The sequence below is a fragment of the Bos mutus genome, chromosome 17, assembly GCF_027580195.1.
Source record: "Bos mutus isolate GX-2022 chromosome 17, NWIPB_WYAK_1.1, whole genome shotgun sequence".
NCBI classification, from domain to species: Eukaryota; Metazoa; Chordata; class Mammalia; order Artiodactyla; family Bovidae; genus Bos; species Bos mutus.
In genome coordinates, this window is record NC_091633.1 from 62,108,652 (window position 1) to 62,126,765 (window position 18,114).

General features: G+C 42.1%; 1 protein-coding gene across 5 annotated transcripts in view; it reads left to right on the top strand.

Moving 5' to 3' along the window:
* ARHGAP10 (Rho GTPase activating protein 10) overlaps nucleotides 1-18,114 on the top strand; it is a 375,463-nt gene that overhangs the window by 128,283 nt on the left and 229,066 nt on the right. For all 5 annotated transcript variants that reach the window (XM_070386636.1, XM_070386634.1, XM_070386633.1 and 2 more), the window contains one exon: nucleotides 14,609-14,710. In XM_070386636.1, the coding sequence (XP_070242737.1) occupies nucleotides 14,609-14,710 (102 nt within the window). The remainder of the gene's footprint in view (nucleotides 1-14,608; nucleotides 14,711-18,114) is intronic.

The window sequence follows — 18,114 nt, forward strand, 5'->3', positions numbered from 1 at the left end:
GAATATTCATTTGAAGGACTAATGTTGAAGCTCCAGTGCTTTGGCCACCTGATCCGAAGAGCTGACTCAGTGGAAAAGACCTTAATGCTGGGAAAGAAAGAGGATAAGAGGAGGAGAGGATGAGATGGTTGGATGGCATTACCAACTCAATGAACATGAATCTGAGCAAGCTCGGGGAGACGGTGAAGGACAGGGAAGCCTGGCGAGCTGCAGTTCATGGAGTCGCAGAGTTGGACACAACTTAGCGACTGAATAACAATGATTCCTTTGTTTTCTACCAATCTCCACTCTGACTGACTTTAAGTTATCTAATAAATAAATCAATTCTACCCTTAATTCTTTTCCATGGGGATGGTCTTAATCCCTGTCTCCTATACAATGTCACGAACCTCATTCCATAGTTCATCAGGCACTCTGTCTATCAGATCTAGGCCCTTAAATCTATTTCTCATTTCCACTGTATAATCATAAGGGATTTGATTAGGTCATACCTGAATGGTCTAGTGGTTTTCCCTACTTTATTCAATTTAAGTCTGAATTTGGCAATAAGGAGTTCATGGTCTGAGCCACAGTCAGCTCCTGGTCTTGTTTTTGCTGACTGTATAGAGCTTCTCTATCTTTGGCTGCAAAGAATATAATCAATCTGATTTCGGTGTTGACCATCTGGTGATGTCCATGTATAGAGTCTTCTCTTGTGTTGTTGGAAGAGGGTGTTTGCTATGACCAGTGCATTTTCTTGGCAAAACTGTATCAGTTTTTGCCCTGCTTCATTCCATACTCCAAGGCCAAATTTGCCTGTTACTCCAGGTGTTTCTTGACTTCCTACTTTTGCATTCCAGTCCCCTATAATGAAAAGTACATCTTTTTTGGGTGTTAGTTCTAAAAGGTCTTGTAGGTCTTCATAGAACTGTTCAACTTCAGCTTCTTCAGCGTTACTGGTTGGGGCATAGACTTGGATTACTGTGATATTGAATGGTTTGCCTTGGAAACGAACAGAGATCATTCTGTCGTTTTTGAGATTGCATCCAAGTACTGCATTTCGGACACTTTTGTTGACCATGATGGCCTCTCCATTTCTTCTGAGGGATTCCTGCCTGCAGTAGTAGATATAATGGTCATCTGAGTTAAATTCACCCATTCCAGTCCATTTGAGTTCACTGATTCCTAGAATGTCGACATTCACTCTTGCCATCTCTTGTTTGACCACTTCCAATTTGCCTTGATTCATGGACCTGACATTCCAGGTTCCTGTGCAATATTGCTCTTTACAGCATCGGATCTTGCTTCTATCACCAGTCACATCCACAGCTGGGTATTGTTTTTGCTTTGGCTCCATCCCTTCATTCTTTCTGGAGTTATTTCTCCACTGATCTCCAGTAGCATATTGGGCACCTACTGACCTGTGGAGTTTCTCTTTCAGTATCCTATCATTTTGCCTTTTCATACTGTTCATGGGGTTCTCAAGGCAAGAATACTGAAGTGGTTTGCCATTCCCTTCTCCAATGGACCACATTTTGTCAGATCTCTCCACCATGACCCACCCGTCTTGGGTTGCCCCACGGGCATGGCTTAGTTTCATTGAGTTAGACAAGGCTGTGGTCCTAGTGTGATTAGATTGACTAGTTTTCTGTGAGTATGGTTTCAGTGTGTCTGCCCTCTGATGCCTTCTTGCAACACCTACCGTCTTACTTGGGTTTCTCTTACCTTGGGCATGGGGTATCTCTTCACGGCTGCTCCAGCAAAGAGCAGCCATTGCTCCTTACCTTGGATGAGGGGTATCTCCTCACCGCTGCCCTTCCTGACCTTTAACATGGCTATTTCTGCTTTATTGACTATGCCAAATCCTTTGACTGTGTGGATCACAATAAACTGTGGAAAATTCTGAAAGAGATGGGAATACCAGACCACCTGACCTACCTCTTGAGAAATTTGTATGCAGGTCAGGAAGCAACAGTTAGAACTGGACATGGAACAACAGACTGGTTCCTAATAGGAAAAGGAGTACGTCAAGGCTGTATGTTGTCACCCTGCTTATTTAACTTCTATGCAGAGTACATCATGAGAAACGCTGGGCTGGAAGAAACACAAGCTGGAATCAAGATTGCCGGGAGAAATATCAATAACCTCAGATACGCAGATGACACGACCCTTATGGCAGAAAGTGAAGAGGAACTAAAAACCCTTTTGATGAAAGTGAAAGTGGAGAGTGAAAAAGTTGGCTTAAAGCTCAACATTTAGAAAACGAAGATCATGGCATCCGGTCCCATCGCTTCATGGGAAATAGATGGGGAAACAGTGGAAACAATGTCAGACTTTATTTTTTTGGGCTCCAAAATCACTGCAGATGGTGATTGCAGCCATGAAATTAAAAGACGCTTACTCCTCGGAAGGAAAGTTATGACCAACCTAGGTAGCATATTCAAAAGCAGAGACAGTACTTTGCCAACAAAGGTTCGTCTAGTAGAGGCTATGGTTTTTCCTGTGGTCATGTATGGATGTGAGAGTTGGACTGTGAAGAAGGCTGAGTGCCGAAGAATTGATGCTTTTGAACTGTGGTGTTGGAGAAGACTCTTGAGAGTCCCTTGGACTGCAAGGAGATCCAACCAGTCCATTCTGAAGGCGATCAGTCCTGGGATTTCTTTGGAAGGAATGATGCTAAAGCTGAAACTCCAGTCCTTTGGCCACCTGATGCGAAGAGTTGACTCATTGGAAAAGACTCTGATGCTGGGAGGGATTGGGGGCAGGAGGAGAAGGGGACGACAGAGGATGAGATGGCTGGATGGTATCATTGACTCGATGGACGTGAGTCTGAGTCAACTCAGGGAGTTGGTGATGGACAGGGAGGCCTGGCGTGCTGTGATTCATGGCGTTGCAAAGAGTTGGACACGATTGCGTGACTGAACTGAACCCTTAATTCTTGGCTTCTCAGGTGGCTTAGTGGTAAAGAATCAGCCCAGCAATGCAGGAGATGCAGGAGACGTGGGTTCAATCCCTGGGTCGGGAACATCCTCTGAAGAAGGAAATGGCAGCCCACTCCAGTATTTTTACCTGTCAAATCCCATGGACAGTGGAGCCTGGCAAGCTACAGTCCATGACCTCACAAAAGGTCGGCTGCAAATGAGCGACTAACACTTTCACTTTCACCCTTTATTCTAGAAGAACTAGGAAAGGGTTTATAATCTGGATATTTGATTTTCCCTATCTGTGTTTCCTAAACACCAATCAAGAACAATCGCATGTTCTTATTCTATTGGTTTGTTTACTTACTTGGGATACTTAAAAAATAACTTTATTCTCTTAGCATGATGATCTTTTAGAAAGTACTGTGAAGCAGTTTTCACGTGGGGGAGAAAAAACAAAAGTCTTTAAAAGCTGGCCACAGCAGAAGTTTTTGGATGTCCTTGTCAAAATGTTCATCTTCTGCTCCCTATCTGGAAAGGTTGCTACCTTTTGACTTTGTATGGAAGCTTCTTTCAGTTCCCTGTGCTTCCGTCTCCAGTTTCCAGAATCCCAATGACATGGGAACTTGTGGTTTTAATGTAATCAAAACTGCCAGGTGGCTTTTATAAATGGGATTTTTTAGGAATCACTGGACCTTTCTTCTCTGCTGTTTTCTCTTCTGTTTGGATATGTTCTCCATCAGTTGTCTGTTTGAGCTTCAACTTCCATCCTGTAGGTTCTGCCACTTTTTCTCATGTGCTTTCCACGTTCTCACCTCCGTGTAAAGAGACCCAGTTCCCACTGCAGGATGCAGGTGGTTCTGTGCTGTGTCCTGTCAGTTTGGAGTTTTCCTGTTGATGTCCCTCAGCTTTATGTCCTCTGAAACTCTTCTCCCTTCCCTAGAAGTTTGTCACTTATTCCCAAGTGTCTGCATACACTTTGTCGATAACCACTGCTCATTAACTGTCGGTTTATCCACAACTAATCCAGGCACCAGACAGCATCAGAGCCAAGTGCATTGTGTACAAACTCCAAGAAATACTAGAGCTTGCTGAGGGTTACAGTGGGACAGTATCAGTGGGGAGAACTTAAATGTGCTCTTTTTCTGAACGTGGCAGCATGCAGGTATCAGATGGATACAACAAAATGCTATGGATAATTTATAGAGCCTATTCAAACTCTGGGGCTTCCTGGTGGCTCAGTTGGTAAAGAATCTGCCTGCCAATGCAGGAGACCCATATTCGATCCCTGGTTTGGGAAGACCCCCTGGAGAAGGAAATGGCGACCCACTCCAGTATTCTTTCCTGGAGAATCCCAAGGACGGATGAGCCTGGTGAGCTACAGTCCATGGGGTCGCAGAGAGACAGACTCGACTGAAATGACTTAGCATGAAAAATTTCCTGTTTTATTCAATAGAATAAAAAAATTAACCTCAAGAGTTAAAAAATGTTTATATCATAAATTAAAACTTAGCAGCCCAGCCATTACCAGACTCACCTTTTTTTCATGGAGAAGGGAATGGCACCCCACTCCAATACTCTTGCTTGGAAAATCCCATGGGCGGGGGAGCCTGGTAGGCTGCAGTCCATGGGGTCTCTTAAGAGTCAGACACGACTGAGCGACTTCACTTTCACGTTTCACTTTCATGCATTGGAGAAGGAAATGTCAACCCACTCCAGTGTTCTTGCCTGGAGAATCCCAGGGACGGGACAGCGTGGTGGGCTGCCGTCTGTGGGGTCGCACGGAGTCGGACACGACTGAAGCGACTTAGCAGCAGCAGCTCTTTTCAAGGCTGTGTTTAGGGAATAAACGTTGAATAGAAATCGACCTCCTGAGAGTCTGTAAATGACTGCAAAATATAGGTAAGAAAGCAAATCTGAATAATTTCTCAATTATGTTTGATAGAGCAGAAAAAGTGTGACTTAATCACATTTCTTTCATTTTAGTATTACAATAATAAAACCGCTTATCAGGCCTATTTCAATGGCACAGTATGAGATATATGGTAAATATATCTGGGATATACATTAAGTCCCCTACTTAGGAACCTTTAAGTTGGAAACTTTGAAGATGTGAATGTGCGTTCCATCAGCATGAGGCTTGAGTGAACTTGCAGCTTGCCCTCCATCTCATATTGCTGACGATCCTTCAGCACTACCATCTCCTACCTCCTCTGTCTCCTCTGGTCAGTAACACTTTTTGCCTGTTCACTCCATGCCAGCCCCCGTATACCAGCCAGTGTCCTGTACTTCTGTGCTTTTCACGATATTGTACTGTGAGATTAAAAATGTTTTCTTTATTTCTGTGTCTGTTGTCTACATATTTTTTGTGTGACGAGTATTACAAACTTATTACAGTACAGTACTGTTTAGCTGGTTGTGTTAGTTGGGTATCTAGGCTAACTTTGTTGGACTTAGGGACAAATTGGACTTAGGAGCATGTTCTTGGATAACAGCTCATTTGTTTGTAGGGGACTTACTGTACAACTGTGAATTAAAACACTGTCCAGGCTTCAAGAAATTGGCGAGTCTGTGGGGAAGATGTTAAAAAAAAAAAAATAAAAATGCACTGTGAAAAGTGCCCTAGGGCTTCCCTGGCGGCTCAGTGGTGGGGAGTCTGCCTGCCAGTGTAGGAGACCTGGGTTTCGATTCCTGATCAGGAAGGATCCCATGTGCCACGGAGCAGCCAAGCCCACGGGCCACAACTAACGAGCCTGTGCTCTCCAGCCCGGGAGCCAGAACTGCCGAAGCCTGAACGCTCTAGAGCCTTTGCTCCACGAGAGAAGCTGCCAGTGAGAAGCCTGTGTGCCGCAACTGGAGAGTAGCCCCCACTCGCGACAACTAGAGAAAAACCCGTGGAGCAGGGAAGACCCAGAACAGCCAAATATAAATCAGTGCTAATAAATACAATTGAAAAAAAAGTGCTCTATGAAGAGAAAGCATCAGTGCTCTGTATGGGTGGCCTGTCATCTCAGTTTGGGGCCTGATTGTCCCTTGTTTTGAATTGGCTTTCTGCCCCTTGAGTATCTCTGTGATTTGGGACAAGTTACTTAAGGCCTCCAAGGCTCAGTTTCCTGGTCTTTAAAATGGTACCCATCACACCTGTCCCCGAAGGTTATTGCAAGGCTTCGGAGCCTTTGATGGCATATTTCTGGGGTCTAGTGCAGGGCCTGGCATATACACGGTTGCAGTTTTTTTATGATCCCCTTTGTGACTTGCTTTGTATCGGCTTGCTAACAACAACTTCTTAGGTTTTATTCCACCCTTTGCCCACCAGGTTCAAGCACTGTGGCTTGTGACCCTCCTGGTCAGACTGTGCTCAGGTGGTGGATTGGTGACTTGGGAGCACGTGCTGAGGAGCCAGCAGGGGCAGGTTTTCAGTGTCGGTGCCTCTGCAGCCATAGGCTTCCACCTTCCTGTGTTCTCTGACCATGTCCCCTGGGCATCTACCAGGTGTGGGGATAAAGGCTGACTTCTCAACGCTTTGGAGAGGCTGAAAGAGCTTAAAGGCAGGAGAGGGTGTGGGTTGGATCGGGCAAATGAACGTCAAGGAGGAGAGGTGACATTGGTGCAGGAGTTGAGGGAAGGGGCTGTTTCCCCACTGGAGAAGTCAAGGAGCGCTTCATGGAAGAGGTGGCATTTCACCTGGCTTGTAAGGTGTTGGTGGACCAGCGGAGAAGAGTGGGGATTTCAAAACTCTGGTTGGCCTGGATATGCAGGAAGAAGTGCTCCTGCCAAGTGTGTTTCATGTGCTATGAGTTGCATTTCTTGTAAGTGTGGGCATTGCCATTGTGCTAAGTCGCTTCAGGCGTGTCCGACTCTTTGTGATCCCCTGGACTGTAACCTTCCAGGTTCCTCTGTTCATGGGATTTTCCATACCAGACTACTGGAGTGGGTAGTCATTGCCTTGTCCAGAGGATCTTCTCTACCCAGGGATTGAACCCAGGTCTCCTGCTCTGTAGGTGGGTTCTTTACCATCTGAACCACCAGGGCAACCCACGTGTGGGCATTCCCCCCACCTTTTTATTTAAATAAAAAGAGAGTTGGAATCTTTAAGAACGTATGTAAGCTCTCATCTTGACTAGTTGGGACTTACTTTTTGCTGTTCATAGTCTGAAAATAAAAGTCTTTTCATTTCCTCATCCTAGAAAATTTGTAAAATACCAAAAATACATAAAAAGGAAAGTTACCTGGTAATTTAAAAATTTCCCCTTTTTCTAAGATGAAACAAAATATTCTAATAAATGTGGATAGTTTACAGGTATTTTCAAACTTTTGTGAATTTTCTGTAGTCTTTACTAATTTTTCTGTGGAAATGTAAGGTATGCTTTGAGCAAAAAAATTGCTTCATAAAGAATATTTTATGTGTTAGGAATGTTAACTCCCTTTCTTCCATATTAATTGTATCTCTTCCCTGCCAGTTGTTGGCTTTTTGCCTTATTTATTGTATAGTTTTGATATCTTAAAGTTCTTATGGCTTCTTCCATTTCCCTTTTCTTTATAAATTCCTTCTCTGTTCTGAGATCTGATGAAATGCTCTTTTTTGGTTTCATTTTTTACTTGTGACTCTCTCAGTGCATCTGGAATTAATTTTGATTTAAGACATGGTTCTCTTTTTATTTCCAACTACTTAACCAGTTATACCACACCATTAGTTGAATAATAGTTTTTTATTCCATGATTTGTTATGACACCTTTAAATATATATACTATATATATGTTTTTGGCTTCCCTGGTGGCTCAAGTGGTAAAGAATCTGCCTGCAATGTGGGAGACCCAGATTTGATCCCTGGGTCAGGAAGATGTGGAGGAGGGCATGGCAACCCACTCCAGGATCCTTGCCTGGAGAATCCCATGCACAGAGGAGCCTGGTGGGCTACAGTCCATGGGGTCACAAAGACTCAGACAGGACTGAGCGATTAATGCTTTGACTTTTCTTTTCTTTCATATGTATGTTTATTTCTAATATATTAAAAAAACCTGAGTATTTGTTTTGTTTCTTAGATTTAAAAATTTCTCTTCCATTTACATAGTGTGCATCTTATTTGGCTGGTTATTCTGTTTTAAGTAACAGCTGTTCTTCACTGTTTTTTATTTTTTGCATGTGAGATTTTATAACAGATTACAAACTGACTTCCCATGAGCCATCTTTAACTTGTAAACATTTTGTTTGGCTTACTGAAGTTGAATGCTTCTATGAAGACCTATAAAACCTTCTAGAACTACCACCCAAAAAAGATGTCCTCTTCATCATAGGGGACTGGAATGCAAAAGTAGGAAGTTAAGAAATACCTGGAGTAACAGGCAGATCTGGTCTTGGAGTACAAAATAAAGCAGGGCAAAGGCTAACAGAGTTTTTCCAAGAGAAGCACTGCTCATAGCAAACACCCTCTTCCAACAACGCAAGAGAAGACTCTATACATGGACATCACCAGATGGTCAACACCAAAATCAGATTGATTATACTCTTTGCAGCCAAAGATGGAGAAGTTCTATGCAGTTAGCAAAAACAAGACCGGGAGCTGACAGTGGCTCAAATCATGAACTCCTTATTGCCAAATTCAGACTGAAATTGAAGAAAGTAGGGGAAACCACTAGACCATTCAGGTATGACCTAAATCAAATCCCTTATGATTATACAGTGGAAGTGACAAATAGATTAAAGGGATTAGATCTGATAGAGTACCTGAAGAACTATGGATGGAGGTTCGTGACATTGTACAGGAGGCAGTGATCAGGACCATCCCCAAGAAAAAGAAATGGAAAAGGCAAAATGACTGAGGAAGCCTTACAAATAGCTGAGAAAAGAAGAAAAGTGAAAGGCAAAGGAGAGAAGGAAAGATATAAACATCTGAATGCAGAGTTATAAAGAATAGTGAGGAGAGATAAGAGAGCCTTCCTCAGTGGTCAGTGCAAAGAAATAGAAGAAAACAATAGAATGGGAAAGACTAGAGATCTCTTCAAGAAAATTAGAGATACCAAGGGAACATTTCATGCAAAGATGGGCTCAATAAAGGACAGAAATAGTATGGATCTAACAGAAGCAGAAGATATTAAGAAGAGGTGGGAGGAATACACAGAAGAACTATACCAAAAAGACCTTCATGACCCAGATAACCATGATGGTGTGATCACTCACCTAGAGCCAGGCATCCTGGAATGCAAAGTTAAGTGGGCCTTAGGAAGCATCACTGTGAACAAAGCTAGTGAAGGTGATGGAATTCCAGTTGAGCTATTTCAAATCCTGAAAGATAATGCTGTGAAAGTGCTGCACTCAATATGCCAGCAAATTTGGAAAACTCATCAGTGGCCACAGGACTGGAAAAGGTCAGTTTTCATTCCAGTCCCAAAGAAGGGCAATGCCAAAGAATGTTCAAACTACCACACAATTGCACTCATCTCACACGCTAGCAAAGTAATGCTCAAAATTCTCCAAGCCAGGCTTCAATAGTACGTGAACTGTAAGCTTCCAGATGTTCAAGCTGGTTTTAGATAAGGCAGAGGAACCAGAGATCAAATTGCCAACATTGGTTGGATCATCGAAAAACAAGAGAATTTCAGAAAAACATCTACTTCTGCTGTTTGATTATGTGAAAGCCTTTGACTGTGTAGATCACAACAAACAAGAAAATTCTGAAAGAGATGGGAATACCAGACCACCTTACCTGCCTCCTGAGAAATCTGTATGCAGGTCAAGAAGAAACAGTTAGAACTGGACATGGAACAGCAGACTGGTTCCAAATCAGGAAAGGAGTACATCAATGCTGTATATTGTCATACTGCTCATTTAACTTATATGCAGAGTACGTCATGAGAAACGCTGGGCTGGAAGAAGCACAAGCTGGAATCAAGATTGCCAGGAGAAATATCAATAACTTCAGATATGCAGATGACACCACCCTTATGGCAGAAAGTGAAGAGGAACTGAAGACCCTCTTGATGAAAGTGAAAGAGGAGAGTGAAAAAGTTGGCTTAAAGCTCAACATTAAGAATACTGAGATCATGGCATCCAGTCCCATCCCTTCATGGCAAATAGATGGGGAACATTGGTGAGAGACTTTATTTTCTTGAGCTCCCAAATCTCTGCAGATGGTGACTGCCGCCATTAAATTAAAAGATGCTTGCTCATTGGAAGAAAAGCTATGACCAACCTAGACAGCATATTAGAAAGCAGAGATGTTACTTTGCTGACAAAGGCCTGTCTAGTCAAAGCTATGGTTTTTCCAATAGTCATGTGTGAATGTGAGAGCTGGACCATAAAGAAAGCTGAACACCACAGAATTGATGCTTTTGAAATGTGTTGTAGAAGACTCTTGAGAGTCCCTTGTGCTGCAGGGAGATAAACCAGTCAATCCTAAAGGAAATCAGTCCTGAATAATCATTGGAAGGACTGATACTGATACTCCAATACTTTGGCCACCTGATGTGAAGAACTGGCTCATTGGAAAAGACCCTGATTTGGGGAAAGATTAAAGGCAGGAGGAGAAGGGGTGACAGTAGATGAGCTGGTTGGATGGCATTACCAACTTGTTGGATATGGGTTTGAACAATCTCTAGGAGTTGGTGAACTGGGAAGCTTGACGTGCTGCAGTCCATGGGGTTGCAAAGAGTTGGACAGGACTGAGCGACTTAACTGACTCTTGTTAAACCTAAAACATAAGTTTTTTTTTTTTTTTTTTTAAATTTTAATTTTTAAACTTTACATAATTGTATTAGTTTTGCCAAATATCAAAATGAATCCGCCACAGGTATACATGTGTTCCCCCATCCTGAACCCTCCTCCCTCCCCATACCATCCCTCTGGGTCATCCCAGTGCACTAGCCCCAAGCATCCAGTATCGTGCATCGAACCTGGACTGGCATCTCGTTTCTTACATGATATTTTACATGTTTCAATGCCATTCTCTCAAATCTTCCCACCCTCTCCCTCTCCCACAGAGTCCATAAGACTGTTCTATACAACACTGTCTCTTTTGCTCTCTCATACACAGGGTTATTGCTACCATCTTTCTAAATTCCATATATATGCGTTAGTATACTGTATTGGTGTTTTTCCTTCTGGCTTACTTCACTCTGTATAATAGGCTCCAGTTTCATCCACCTCATTAGAACTGATTCAAATGTATTCTTTTTAATGGCTGAGTAATACTCCATTGTGTATATGTACCACAGCTTTCTTATCCATTTATCTGCTGATGGGCATCTAGGTTGCTTCCATGTCCTGGCTATTATAAACAGTGCTGCGATGAACATTGGGGTACACGTGTCTCTTTCCCTTCTGGTTTCCTCAGTGTGTATGCCCAGCAGTGGGATTGCTGGATCATAAGGCAGTTCTATTTCCAGTTTTTTAAGGAATCTCCATACTGTTCTCCATAGTGGCTGTACTAGTTTGCATTCCCACCAACAGTGTAAGAGGGTTCCACCGTTTAAAAATCATTGAGTCTTTCAGCTGTTCTAGAAAAATCAGTGGAGCGGCCTAAATACTGGGCTTATAGTTCCACATGGCAGAAGTCTGCTGGGGTCTGTCATGGCTGCCTGCCTCTCTCTGTAATACAGATGTGGGCTGGCTGGCGAGCCCTTGCCTCCGCTTTTCCTTACTGGCTTTACTTCCAGCTTTACCCAGACTCACTGGAGTAATGCTGTTTCAAAAACAGTTTTCATTGTAATAATTTGATCCTTGATAGAGCCTTTTGTGTCATATTACTCTATTTTAGTTTTTTATTGGAGTATGCTTGCTTTACAGCGTTTTGTTTGTTTCTGCCGTACAGCATTATGAATCGGCTATATGTATACACATATCCCCTTTCTGGTGCCCCTCCCTCCCCTCTCTAGGTCATCACAGAGCGCCAGGCTGGGCCCCCTGAGTTATATGGCAGCTCCCGCAAGCTGTCTGTTTTGTATATGGCAGTGTATATATTTCAGTGCTACTTTCTTGATTTGTCCCACCCTCTCCTTCCTAATCTGTCTCCACAAGTCTTTTCTCTATGTCTGCACCTCTGTTCCTGACCTGCAAACGGATTCATCAATATTTATTTGTCTAGATTCCACATATATGTGTTAATATCCAGTATTTGTTTTTCTGACTGACTTCAGTCTGTATCACTTCAACTGATTCAATTTTGTTCCCTTTTATGGCTCATTTATTTTATATTTCTGTGTGTGTGTGTATATGTGTATATATACATGTACATATATATATCTGTATACATCCATATGTGTGTGTATCCTATATTGCAGTGTTGAAGAAAAGACTCTGTTCTTTATTGAATGCTACTTGAACACAGCCCCTTTTAAATTTAAGAATTAAGTGCCCAAAGTCATATGAGTACAGAGAAACAGAATATTCTGTAGAGACACCGAGAAAAAAAATGCAACGAGAGACGATTATCTGAGTCTTCAGATTCAAAACAACACACAGCAGCATTTGTATAGTATCATACCAAAGATGAACAAGTGTATTTTCACTCAAATTGGTGGGTGTGATGCTGTTTCTTGGCTAGATTCTTTCTTCACAGAGGCTCGATAGCACCATTTTCTTTCATTCCAGACTTAACCCACGTCCTCATTTACATACCCCACTATTTCCGCATGGGCTGGGCGTTTTGACTGCCGGCTGTAGCATCGTTGCTTCCTTTGTCCCCTTCTGTGATTCAGATGAAATCAAAGGAGTAAACACGTTTTCAGTATTCTCTGAATACTCATCTGCAAAGATAGTAAGCATTTTTAACCACATGATGTTGTGTTGCCGTGTACTTGTGGTAAATGCAGCTGTGTTACCTCCATTCCCGTCTGGTTTTAAACCTGAGAAACTGATGCTCAGAGAAGGCTGTGACCCCGGGGGCAGAGCCACAGGGTCATAGCGGCCACTGGAACCTGCGTCTTCTGACACCTAATCCAGTGCACACTCTATCGTATGAACTTGTAAAAATAGTGGAGACTTTAAAGTAGTGGCCATATGTTCCATTTAGTTTATTTTCTGTTAGTCATTAACATCGTACAGGAAGTGCGTCATAGTAAAAAGCAGAAAAGAGAGAGTAACCATGTAATATTAATGAGTTAGGCATAAAAAAAAGCTGTAAATTAAACCTAGGGCATAAAGGAAAAAAATGCCTCCATTTCAGTGAAAGTTTGACCATTCTCACGTATAGGTGAACGGTAGGATTACAGAATTTTAAGATTGGTTCTAAGAATGAACTAGGACAGAACTGAATTCCTGATTTTTTTTTTTTTTTTTTTTAATATTTTAGGTTTTATGACGGTGTTTTTTGGCCACACCACACAAGGGCATGTGGGGGCTGTGTGGGGTGTTAGTTCCCAGACCGGGGATGGAAGCCTCACAAGTGTGGAGTCCTACCTAACCACTGGGCCACCAAGGAAGTGCCCTGATCTTTTAAACAGAACAACGGAGGTTTTATACTGTTAAGTGTTCTGTTTTGTTTTTGCCCTTGAAGATGTGCGGCTAGTTGGTAATTAAACTTGAGGTAGAAATGGGAAGAAGCATCAGTTCTGAGTCTTGTGCCTTCGTCAGCATGGGGGTTAATTCAGCCTTTGGGTGAGCGGGCAGAGCTTCATTCCCAGTGTCTCACACGGTCTGTAGTCCCGTGGAGTGAAAAAAATGATGATAAATGCAGAGAAATACAATTTTTGTCCTTTATTTACCCCTTTTGCTTAATAGGAAGATCATGCCAGAAAAAGCCGGGACAGTTCATTATTTTTGACTTCATAAAATAGAAGCTGGAAAATAGGGAAGGGAACGTTCCTTTCTAGGAGGCCTTGGAGAGTTGGGGAGAGTCTGACGTTAATAGAAACATTTTGACAGCAGGAGAACATCACGTGAGCTCATTGGTGCTCAGAAATGTTTATGAAAAATCTACTTATGTTGGCAGGCAGTTTTAGGGGAGGTTGTCTCTGCCGTATAAAAAAAAATTGGTTCCTTGTTTTCTCTAAAAGCTACTCTAGCAAAAGGAAAACAAATAGTATTTCTTGGCAGTGCCTGAGAAATGTTTGTAATGTTAACCAAAGAATCTCAGTAGAAGTATGTCAGTATTATTTTAGGCCCTGTGGACCTATTGATAAATACTCTAGACAGTGTTATAGAAATCACTGCTGAAATTTGGGTAAGTAGTTGACATTTCTGATCAGAGGATTTTATTGTTATATTTATACTAGACAGTTAGGGAAGATTTTTTTTTCCGATATGTGTCTCCACCCCCACCATGGCGATTGTAAATAATTTTTAAACGTAGATCAAAACTTACTCAGTTTTATGTGAATTCCATTTATATGCCAAAATCTGTAGCAAGTTTGCTTTTTTAAGCTTTATGGTCTTATTATGTTTTCATCCTAAATGTTTTTTTTTTTTTAAATGGACAAGTGAATGGCATTAATTCCAAACACTGATAGGTATGAGGGATTGAAAATAACAGGCTAGGAAAAAAGTTCATTAAAGGAAAAAGCAAAAAGGTAAGTGACTCTTCAGTCCAAATGCTGTCTTGATGATTAATAAACAGTGGCCTGGCTGCAGATAGATTTTCCAGATAACTTTTTCACACTTCATGGTACTTTCTTTTTGGATATTTTTCATATTTTGATCTTCCTAGTAGATTGACTGTATATGCCTTTCCCCCCCTCTGTTTAATCATACTTGTCTATGTTTTTCTTATTTGTAGGAAGAAAAAAAGAAGTTTGACAAAGAGACTGAAAGGAACTATAGCCTAATTGATAAACATTTGAATTTATCAGCAAAAAAGAAAGACTCACATTTACAAGAGGTATTGTTTTTATTTTTCTTTTAACTTGTTTGTAAAATTTAATAATCAGTGCATGTCTTTTTTTTAATGAGCTTTTCTTTTGAAAATGTTTCATCTAGGTTTATTAGAGATGGAAAAAATGACTAGGTATCACCATGAATTTTAAAAAAAGCTCTTTTGGAATAAGACAAAATAAGATCTCATAGAGCGATTAATGCAGTGTGGGCTCAGAGTATTAGAAGTTTTTGTTCTGACTATATTTTCCCAGGAACAACCATTTTAACTAGGATAACTGAGAAAAGATATATTATTTTCAGGAATAGGTTATTAATTAACTTTCAAGATGTGTTGAAAAAGTGAATTGAATAAGCTCCTATACCATTTGGCTTTTATGTGAAGGCAGAATTAATCTTACCTAACGCTGAAGATTCAGGAGTTTTTCAGCTTCTTTGGAAAGAGAGCATGTTTTACTTGTGTTAATAGACTTGTTTCTTTTGGAGGGAGCCATATGTAAGGAGAAAGGAATTTATATCTTCTGTCTCGTTTTCGCTTTCTGTTTTTTTCTACATTCCCTGCCACTTGTTTTTCCTCACTCACACCCTGGAAATTCAGTTGTTTACAATTTGGAACATATGCTTTCCTTAAACATAATGCTGTTTTCATCCCACAGAAGTGTGACTTCTTCCCCGTGCATTTGTTTATTTTTAAACACATAAGGGATCCAGGCGTAAGGTGCCACTATAATAGACACTTGGTGAAGTATCATCAAAATGACAATGTTGTAGAGTAAACCTGGGTTGTGTTGAAATGTTACAGATTTAGTTGCAAACGCTGTGTGTATGTGTGTGGCTATGTTGACATGAACCACATGTTGCATCTTCTTTTGTCTCTGTAATGTGATTAGCCGATGTTTACATGGTGTTTGGTGGTCTGTAGAAGAGAAAGGCCCTTTTGTACCGTCTAATCCTGACTACAGTACTGTTTGCAGGCGGTCCTGCATTCTCTCGTTTTCCATATTGTGCAGAAAGCCATGCAGTTGCTACACGTGCTCCCTCACCTCCTGCCCTCTGGCAGTTTTGAAGGGACAGCTGTTGCTCGTAGAGGCTCTTTATGCCAGCAGTTTTCCACTTCCTGTTCTACTTGATCTCTGTTTCCAGGTATCCTGATGGGATTTCCATGCCCCAAGTCAATTTCCATCTCCACCTCACTCTCTAATTAGATATCATTCTACCTGTTGCTAGGGCAAAATCTGTAACGTCATCCTTGGCTTTTTCTCTCTTAGCCCGTCTACTCAGCCTAGGTCTTCTTCAACTTCAGGTTATTCTCAGAATGTGGCCAGTTCTCCTAGCCTGCAAACCTGTCACTCTGACGCAGGTGGTGGGCATTTCTCACATAGGTGACTATAGAAGCCTCCCGGCTTTTTACTCAGGGATCTCTACAGTTTATTTTCATTTTCAAGTTATTTTGCATTCATTTATGTGTATATGCATGCAGCTTTCTCTGTGGCTCAGACTGTAAAGAATCTGCCTGCAGTGCAGGAGACCCTGGTTGGATCCCTGGGTCTTAAAGATCCCCTGCAGAAGGGAATGGCTCCCCAGTCCAGTATTCTTGCCTGGGAAATCCCATGGACAGAGGAGCCTGGATGGACTACAGTCCTGGGACTGACTCAAGGAGTCAGACATGACTGACTAACACTTTCACTCTTTCTTTATGCATATGTGCATGCATGTTACTCTGTGTAATGACGACACAGGGATCGAACCCCTGTCCCCTGCATTGGGAACATGGACTCTCAACCCCTAGACTGCCAGGGAAGTCCTCTTACGGTTTATTTTCTATATGGCAGCAGAGTCAGCCTTTGTCTTGCTCTTCGTCTCCAAATGCTCCTAGAAGCTCTGTCAGAGGCCCCCAGTCCACTCCGCCTTCTCTCACCCCACATGGCAGCCTCATTCTGGCTTGGCTCCATGGCTTAGGGCCTCAGTGCTCGTCCTTCTGCCAGATCCGCATGACTCACTTGCAAATAGTCTTCCAGATAGTCTCCTCTCAGACTTCCCCTGAGTGGAGATGTTGTATCTTATTTAGGGTGCCTTCCTTACTCTGCCTTTTTTGTTGTTTTTTCTTTTTCTTGCTCTTACAACCATTTGACTCATTATGTATTCAGGTGTGGGCTTTCCTGGTGGTTCAGTGGTAAAGAATCCACCTGTAAATGCAAGAGGCATGAGAGACTCAGGTTCGATCCCTGAGTCAGGAAGATCCCCTGGAGTAGGAAGTGGCAACCAGCTCCCATATTCTTGCCTAGAAAATTCCATGGACAGAGGAGCCGGGGGGGCTACAGTCCATGGGGTCACAAAGTGCTGGACCCGACTGAGCACACACGGTACATTCGGGTCTCATGGCTTCTTTCCCTGGGATGTCAGCTCCTTGCAGGCAACAGCCTAGTTCTCTTCAGCACTCTGTCCACAGTGCCTAGAATAAGACCTGTCGGGGAGCAGGCACTCATAAATACTTATTGAATGAACTAGTGTGAAGATTATGAGAGCAGGCACTCATAAATACTTATTGAATGAACTAGTGTGAAGATGATGAGCTAGACCTTCAACAATTTCATCATTCCCAAAGATGATTAAACATTACGTTGGAAATTTGAAGAGACCCTCAAGATGAATCATTTTAGTTTTCACTTAAATTATATATTCTTGGGTCTTCTCTGGTGTTCCATGGTTAAAAGACTCTATGCTGTCCATGCAGGGGGCATGGGTTCGATCCCTGGTTGGGCATCTAAGATCCCACATACTGAGTGGCATGACCAAAAGGATTAAAAAAAATTACATTTTCTTTGCTGTTTTGATTTGTGTGCTCCTTTCAAATGTACAGAACCCCACTTGACCGAGCTTTCTGTTGCAAGAGTGAATGCCTTACGGATGGGGATGCTCCTTAAAGGAAAGAAGGTTAGATGTGGCTTTGGCCACTTCTGGCAGTGGCTAATGCGTTGCTGATCTTCAGTAAATTGAGTTGAGGTGCTTGAGAGATTAATAAAGGTTGCTGAGAGTGGTACTGAACAAAGGCGTGTGTCCTTGTTATCAGCTGTTCTTTCCTCTGGTTTCCAATGAAAATCACAGAGAATTGTGGCCGACAGCAGGCTGGCAGTTTTGGTTTATTCGGACCTTTGCCTCTCGCTCTGTATTGAACGGACACTAGCTTCTGCTCCATCACACCCCCAAATTCTCAATATTACTGTCTGTACTAGAACAGTAATTGGGTATTTGAGAAAATTCTTCGACTGCTGATATTTGAACTGTATTTTTGTTTTCTTATGGCAGCTAAAAATTAGCACTTGCCCTCTGCCTCTTTAGATTAAATTCACTAGGCAACCTCTGAGGCCCCGCTCCCAGGCTGTATTCCACATTGTGCCCCCATTAAAACTT